Below are 9,490 nucleotides of genomic sequence, written 5' to 3' on the forward strand. Positions count from 1 at the left end.
TACATACATACATACATACATACATACATACATACATACATACATACATACATACATACATACATACATACATACATACATACATACATACATACATACATACATACATACATACATACATACATACATACATACATACATACATACATACATACATACATACATACATACATACATACATACATACATACATACATACATACATACATACATACATACATACATACATACATACATACATACATACATACATACATACATACATACATACATACATACATACATACATACATACATACATACATACATGCATACATACATACATACATACATACATACATGCATACATACAATCATGCATACATACATACACACATACATACATACATGCATGCATGCATGCATACATACATACATACATACATACTACATACATACATACATACATACATACATACATACATACATACATACATACATACATACATACATACATACATACATACATACATACATACATACATACATACATACATACATACATACATACATACATACATACATACATACATACATACATACATACATACATACATACATACATACATACATACATACATACATACATACATACATACATACATACATACATACATACATACATACATACATACATACAATCATGCATACATACATACATACATACATACATACATACATACATACATACATACATACATACATACATACATACATACATACATACATACATACATACATACATACATACATACATACATACATACATACATACATACATACATACATACATACATACATACATGCATATATGCATACATACATACATACATACATACATACATACATACATACATGCATACATGCATACATACATACAATCATGCATACTTCAGTGCAGTTGGACTATGTTCTTCCGGAATAGAATATACATATATATATATATAATATATAAATATTATATATATATATATATATATATATATATATATATATATATATATATATATATATATATATATATATATATATATATATATATATATATATATATATATATATATATATATATATATATATATATATATATATATATATATATATATATATATATATATATATATATATATATATAATATTTATATATTATATATATATATATATATAGCAAACATGATCCGTGTCCTGTTTGTTACATTTTTGCTGTTTGATATTTTTGATCCGCTTTACTCCACAGCCACGTGCTGCTCACAGAATTATTAACGGATGACACAACAACAAGGTTTAATTATGCCATCCAATCTGTCACAAGACATCCTTCGTTTCAGTGGTTGAGTAGCTAATGTTCCACTATTCAGTCCTCATTTTCATACTCATACGTTATTAGTTGAAAGCAAATAAATAACATTACACACCAGTAGGGGGAGCCCTGGAGCGAGAAAGCCCAATTGTTCCTTACTGTTGCTTTAAAAACCTGCCTGCATAGATCCTTTATCATTGTTGAAGCCAGCATGCATGTTTTTGGAATGTGGGAGGAAAGCAGAGTATCAGAGTATTGAACGGTACGTGTATTTGATCTTTTACTAATTGTGTTGCTGATAATTGTTCCATCCCTGCTGCTATGGTTATCATCATCTCCAATTTAGATGCTGTCTGATTTGAGAGTTCTCGGCCCTCCGATCAAAGAGCGCTTTGGTTGAAGTTGATAGGTGAGGGACGGGAACGTCCTCCCGGAGGAAGCTAATGTCTTACTAGAACACGCCGCTGCCGGACGAACCGGGTTTCATCTGGCGCTGCCATTTACGTCAAAACATGACAATGCTGCCCCGACGACATTAATGGCCAACCAAAGCCTATTGATGTGTAACCGCAGGGCGGCGTCCTTCATATATTCTCCTCTGCTGAGGTCAGCATCCACGGGGCTGCACCGCCAACATGGAGGGAGCATCAAACAAGGTAGGAGGAAACGTGTCCTTTGATGGATCATCAAATTCATTATATTTATTACTTTAAATGTATTTATATTTACTGTGCATTGCTGAATGCACTTTTATAGAGTCAAATTCACTTCTAAGAAGTGAAGGCCGCTCTTTTAATATTTGCATTAAACATCAGTAAAATCATAATACAAATCCATCATTCAGACAACTCAGTTTTATTGAAATGTGTTTCATTTACCAAACCTCTTTTTGAAACGTTGAAGCCCATTTTTATTTATATTTAATTTTTTTAAATTAATGTTTAATACAAGTTAGAGAAAAAGTTACATTTCAATTTTCTGTTTATGTATTCTTTAAATTTTATAAAAATGCAATACATGGTGTAGAAATTTTTTTAATTTTTATTTATTTTTTATATGCAAGAGATGGTATAGAAAAACTGCCTTTTTTATTGTTGTGAATTTTTCTGTTTTTTTTTATTATTTATCAATATTATTACCAATATGCAATACAGTGTATAACAAAAGTGAAATTTATTTATTTATGTTTTTAGCAATATGCAATACATGGTATAGGAAAAGTGCCATTTATTTTTTATAAATATGCAATACATGGTATAGGAAAAGTAGAATTAATTATTTTCATTTTTTACATTTAGTTTTATTTATTTATTTTATTTTTATGAATATGCAATGCATAGTATAGAAATAGTGATGTTTTGTATATTCATTTATTTTTTTAAATAATTTAATATGTTTATTTAATATGTTTTATATTCATTTGTTATTTTTATTATGATCAATATGCAATATAAACAGACAGTAGCATTTAACAAGTGCCATTTTAAAATTTGTATTTATTTATCAAATCATTTTATATTCTGTATTTATTATCAGAAAAATGCCATATTTATTATGGCACTTATTATATATTTATTATACCATAAGAATAAAACACTGAGTAGAATGTACTCAGTAGAACTAAGTAAGACTACCATGACTAGAATAAGTGAGTACTACTAAAGATGGTGAGATGTGGAAGCATGAGAATGGACAGAGAAGAGGAAGCCGAAGTAGTAATAATTAAACCCACGCCAGTGAAGCATGAAAGCAGTATAAAAGTACAAGATAAAGTCGTGTCTCATTACATGGAATATCTAAACCAAAGTGTTTCTTTCTGCTTTATTGCTACGTCAGCTGCAATACTGGAGACTTTATCTACTGGCCGTGGCGCTGGGAGTCGGCGGGTCCTTTCAGTACGGGATCCAGGTGTCGGCCGTCGCTGCTCCAGCAGAGGTCCGCTATGACGATAATGATGATGATGATGATATCATCCATTTAGTGCTCTACTTCCACACGGCAATATTGCGATACGGTGGCCCTAAAGGGTCCAAAAGGATGCAACCAGTTTAAAAAAAGCTGTGTTTGAATCTTTCCGTAGCACGTTAAGAGCTTTGTCAACCGCACGTGGCTGCTGAGGTACCACGCCCCCATGGATGACTCCACCAATCAGCTCATCTGGTCCTTCATCGTGGCCGTGCTGAGTTTGGGGGCGTGGCTCGGCGCCATCCACAGCGGAAGCCTGCCCGTCAAATACGGCCGGTAGAATCAATCATTCAATCCATTTTCTTATTCGTCATTGGAGTTTCCTGTTTTGGAAAGTGCATTTAGTATACTTAATGTGCAAAATGTATCAAAGTGCTCCTACAAAATTGGCTTTCTTCTATTCGTCCACCAGATGGCGCCACTTTTCCCCATTCAAAGCATGCAACAAAGTTTATCATCCTTTTAAAGCTTGTTTTGACATTTCTCATATCTCATACAGTAGAAAAAAATAACAACACATAAAAATCCATGTTGCCAACCACTGAGCTATCTTAGGACGTAAATATGATCATAATAATCATGTTTTAAAAATAATAATTAAATACAAATCTATGCAATAAATGTTATGAAATTATTTATTATAAATTATTTTCTGATTTAAAAAAACTGGAAAATTATACAAACCTTTAAAGTAGGAGGGTCCCAAGAGAGGCCTCGGAACCAAACCCGGCACGTTCTAAAAATAGAATCTCACAAGAAAACAAAAACAACAGCAAAAATGGAAAAAAACGGAAGTAATTTCACAAGACCAAAATCAAAATATTAAGAGAAAAAAGTAATCTCATTAGAAAAGTTGTAATTTTATAAGAATAACACCATAATATTTTAAAAATATATATATAATTTTAATAGCATAAAGTTGAAATATTAAAGACATTTATTAAAAGTAATATCAAGTATAATATCATGTGAATAAAGCCAAAATACTGTGGTCATAAGTCATAACATTACAAAGAAAATACAAAAATTACATAAGAAGATAGTTGAAATGTATGGAAAATTTAAAAAATAACAACAACAAAAATAGGGAAAAAAGGCCAAAGATGAAATGATGCTAATAATAGAATATTTCACCTGTAGCACAAAACTGAGATTCATTCGGGCTGATAAAAATGCAATATCGGTTGATATTTTTTCCCAATCATGAAAAATAAGATTTCAAAAACTGCATGAATGCGTTAAAATAAATGTGTCACAAATTCATAAAACTAGCAGGTCATTTAATGTAAAAATGTGTGTAACTATATCAATATTAAATAAGTTACTCTATGATTTGACTGAGCTGTTTTGCAACATTTAATGTGATGATAACATTGCCACCAAAATAAATATTGTCCGGCAGGAAAAAAACGCTGCTGTTCAACAGCGCGGTGGCCGTGCTGGCCGCCTTACTGATGCTCTTCAGTCGCATGGCCGAGTCTTTTGAGATGATTTTGCTGGGCCGCTTTCTCTTCGGATATAATGTTGGTACGTCCTGATGATATACGTATATATATGTTGTTTTTTTAATTTTCTTATTGTTGCATCATGACTGTTCTTTGACGTGTGCAGGTCTTGGCGTGAGCGTGCATCTCATGTACTTGGGTGAAAGCTCTCCGAAGGAACTGAGAGGCTTTATGACCCTCACCGGCTCCATGTTTATCGCTTTCGGGAAGGTCATGGGTCAAATCATCGGAATCAAGTACAAAGTATTTTGATGCTTAATACTGAACATGATAGCGTATCATAGCGATGAACTCGCAAAGTGTGCCCACCTTGGTTCATGCCATAGAACAATGGCATGAACGGTAGTCATGCAGTCCCTGCAGAAATTTTTTTATCAGCGCACTACATATGGTAAAGATAAAATACATTTATTATTAATGAGATATATTATCAAATAAGTGTAAACACCCTGCTTGAAGGCATTTAATGCATTTTCACTGAAAGGGTCAAACTGAACTGTGGTGGAAATGCAGCATCTGTAAGAGCTGTCATCTTCAAGCATCATTTCTTCTACGTCTACCCACGATTGTCTTACAAAAAAGTCCAATATTTCACAAAAGGCGAGCTTGACTGAGAGAAAATAACATGACGTTGTCCTCCATTTTGTCCAACCAGGGAGATAATGGGCACTGAGGAAATGTGGCCCTTCCTCTTGGCCATCAGCGGTATTCCCGCCATCGTGCAGTTGGTGGTGCTTTCCTTCTTCCCTGAATCTCCTCGGTACCTTTACATCGACAAAGGAGACTCTGAAGGCAGCAAGAAAGGTGAGTGATGTCATGGAGTGTCTTTTTGTAGTATTTTTGTTTTAGAATAGAAGAAAGTGATGGTAGCCATAGAACCAGGAAATGGAAAAGAATGGAATTTGAAATACAAAGGACATAAACTAAAACCAAAGCAGATGCTAGCATGAATACTCAATACAATTTCACAATTCTGACAATACCTATAGAATTCCACTAGATGGCAGCATTGCACTCCAAACACCATATCATGTGACCTTCATATATGACAGCGCTGCAGTGGCTGTGGCAGGAAGATGACTTAAAGCTGGAGCTGGAAGACATGGAGAAAGAGCGTGAGGGCGCTCGAGGCGAGCCGGCGAAGACGGTGAAGGACGTGCTGAGCCATCGCAGCGTCAGGTGGCAGCTGCTGACTCTGACCATCCCCTGCGCTGGCGTCCAGTTCTGTGGCATCAATGCGGTAGGGTGCTACCTTTACTGGCACGCTTCTTCGGGACATATGGATGAAACGCTTTGCTTCTCTTTTCCAGCTTTATTTCTACGCCTTTGACATCTTCCGGGAGTCAGGGGTGCCCCAGGAGCAGATGAATTACTTGGCGATTGGGTTAGGCGCAATGGAGCTCATCACTGTGACGCTGTGTGTGAGTGTCTCATCTCTGTAGGCGTCATTCAGGTGCACCCCAAATTTAACTAGAAAAATATTCAGTATTTTTAAAAAATAGAAGCAACTTGTGACAATCCACTAATTCATCCCGCAAAATGTTTTTCTAACAAAATTATGAGCATTATAGAGGGGGATGCTAATAACATTTCAGTGTCTCTTAGTGGTGTGTCGGTCATGAACGAACAGGTCAAAAAAATAGTTCTTTTTTGGGAACGGAATGAACGATGTCACCGCCCCAAAATACCTGTTCATTTTGTTCAGTTAAAAAAAATTTTTTATTGGCTATCTACATGCTTGCCTCTTATCCTATCGTCCCGCCTCGCTCTGTGGGTGGGTGGGTGGGGTTAGCTGACTGAACGACCAAGAGTCACTGCGTCGGATGAGGGGGGGCGTAACGCTGGAGCGGGGAGCTGAGACGCTCGGATCCGGAGCGTCATAAAGTAACGTCATCACGTGTTGTTGCGATGTTGAGTCGGAACGAACGTGATCATGAGTGAATGGACTGACTCGACACGGCTGACCGGGTCGATCACAAATGAATGAAATGAACAAAGTGAACAAAATGAACAAAATAACAAAATGAACAAAATGAACAAAATGAACAAAATGAACAAAATGAGCAAAATGAGCAAAATGAGCAAAATGAGCAAAATGAACAAAATGAACAAATGAACAAAATGACCAAAATGACCAAAATGACCAAAATGAACAAAATGAACAAAATGAACAAAATGCAATATATAGTGTGCATACAGGGAGTGGGGATGCTCATAGCCTTTCAGTGTCTCTTAGTGGTGTGTCAGTCATGAACGAACGGGTCAAAAGAACTAGTTCTTTTTTGTGAACGGAATGAACAAGATCACCGCCCCTAAAATACCCGTTCAGTCCGTTCAGTTTCAAATGTTTTTTTTTGATTGGCTATCTACGTGCTTGCCTGTCTTATCCTATAGTAATGTGGGTGGGTGGGTTTAGCTGACTGAACGACCGAGACCGAGAGTCACAGCGTCGGATGGGGGGGGCATAACTCCGGAGCGCTGTCATAATACTTCAGATTTCAAGGTACGTCATCACATGTTGTTGCGATGTTGAGTCGGAACGAACGTGAACATGAGTGAACAGACGGACTCGACACAGCTGACCGGGTCGACCACAAATGAACGAAATGAACGAAATGAACGAAATGAACGAAATGAACGAAATGAACGAAATGAACGAAATGAACGAAATGAACGAAATGAACGAAACGAACAAAACGATCAAAACGAACAAAATGAACAAAATGAACGGATCTTTCTACTGAATGACCCGGTTCACTGAAATGAATGGTTTTGCCCACCATTCGTGTCTCTACCCAAGTTTTTTACACACTGTTAGTCCCACAAAACACATTAGACGCTAAAATGCTAAAGCTACTTACCATTGAACAAACCGTTTTTGCTGTAACCACGAAATCCAGAAGAAATACAACTGAATAGGTGCAGATTCTGGAAGCTCTACAAAGCTTTGTGTGCTGGTTATTGTGTGTAGCTGCTCTATAGGAGTCAACATGATGCTTTCTAACTGCTTCCCTATTGGCTGTGCTTCAGTCCTTCATCATCGACCGTGCGGGCCGGAAGAAGCTGATGGGCTATGGCTACTTAATGATGGGGGTCACCATGACTCTTCTTACCGCCATGCTGTCCATCAAGGTATCTTCTCTCCCACTGTGACCTTGTTACACGATACATGCTAGTACTACACTAGTAGTACACTGCTATGTTATGTGTTAGCATACTAAGTGTTTTTTTTACAGGATAGGTATTCATGGATTCCATATTTAAACATCGCTCTGATCTTTTGTGTCATCTGCATGTATGGATTTGGACCCTGTGAGTTCTGCTGCACAAATATAAATATTAATATTAATACCGCCTTTTTTTTTTTTTACTGAAGTGTATTTTATTTTGTAAATTTGGATTCGTTTTCCCCAGCCGGAGTGACTATGGCGCTTCCCTCGGACCTCTTCCTGCAAGCATGGCGTCCCCCCGCTTTTGTCATCAGCGGCACCGTCAACTGGCTCAGTTTGTTCCTGGTGGGCATGTGTTTCAGCTACGTGGTGGTAAGATCCTGGTATCTTTGTCTTCTTCCTACAAGTCACCGCGCTGTGTTAACATTGCATCGCACCGTGTCCACGTGTCCACACAGGACGGGCTGGGTCAGTACTGCTTCCTGATCTTTGTGGCCTATTGCCTCTTTAGTTCGGCCTTCATCATCTACTTGGTGCCCGAGACCAAGGGAAAGACCATGGTGGAAATTATGGAGGATTTCAACAAGCTTAACTACAAGAACAGAGACATTGAAGTGGCCACTAAGTTGTAACATCTGACCTTCTATTTATTGACTTGTTTCTGGACTCATGAGTCAGCATTCCGAATGTTTTATTTGTGGGAAAACCCGCTCAGTCATGCTTTTTCTCTCTGAAAAACACATCTCAGTCAATTCTTTCCCATAGGACTGCAATCTATATGTGGCGTTCATCATCTAATTTGTGTAATTGGCCACGACTTTGGTGTGAGTGGAGGTATTAAAAACTAAGTGTGTGTGTGTGGACTGGTAAAGGGGAGATTTTTGGTCAGTCATAATAAATGTATGACACCATCTCAAAAAATGAAAAATGAAGTTCTAGAATTAGTAATGGAATATAATGCACACCTCATTGGACTTCCAATAGTCATCTTTGTTATATGGCGGTTAATTGATTCCAGACCTGACGGCCCTAAATTTGTGTAGGATTTAACGTTAATAAATGGCATATTTTTGTAGTTATCATAAGACCCTATTATCTATTCTATCTTTGTTTACATCACATTGTTCAACTGGAAGGCGCAGGCTACAGGATCACTGCAGGGACACCAGAGATGGCCACGCCTTTAACGGTAGTGAGACTGCAATTTACTGTATTCAGTCGAATTCAAAACAGTTTTAAAACGGAGCAGGAAGAAAGACAAATAGCCTAAAATATACCACTTCCACAAAGAATAGGAGGAGAACTTCTCACACTGTTATGTCCGATATGTGATATTAGATATCGGGCCATCCATCCATCATCCATCCATCCTCATGAGGGTCCCAGGTGACTTTGGGGTGAGAGTCAGGGTACACCCTGGATGCGTTACAATGCTCGACTAAGTGGACTCAGGCCTTCATCCATGCATGTAAACATCGTGGAACACAAACACAACAATGGAGAAACTAGTA

General features: G+C 37.0%; 1 protein-coding gene across 1 annotated transcript; it reads left to right on the forward strand.

Annotated features, from left to right (window-relative positions):
* Positions 1 to 1,877: 1,877 nt before the first annotated feature.
* Positions 1,878 to 8,611, forward strand: LOC131105531 (solute carrier family 2, facilitated glucose transporter member 11-like). The gene is made up of 12 exons (XM_058054134.1): positions 1,878 to 1,995; positions 3,147 to 3,274; positions 3,420 to 3,580; positions 4,707 to 4,831; positions 4,916 to 5,045; positions 5,465 to 5,613; positions 5,862 to 6,049; positions 6,120 to 6,230; positions 7,840 to 7,941; positions 8,046 to 8,121; positions 8,224 to 8,351; positions 8,438 to 8,611. Exons 1-12 carry the CDS (start codon positions 1,878 to 1,880, stop codon positions 8,609 to 8,611), a joined length of 1,590 nt encoding a protein of 529 aa, XP_057910117.1.
* Positions 8,612 to 9,490: the final 879 nt, after the last annotated feature.

The sequence above is a fragment of the Doryrhamphus excisus genome, chromosome 1, assembly GCF_030265055.1.
Source record: "Doryrhamphus excisus isolate RoL2022-K1 chromosome 1, RoL_Dexc_1.0, whole genome shotgun sequence".
In the NCBI taxonomy this organism is placed as follows: domain Eukaryota; kingdom Metazoa; phylum Chordata; class Actinopteri; order Syngnathiformes; family Syngnathidae; genus Doryrhamphus; species Doryrhamphus excisus.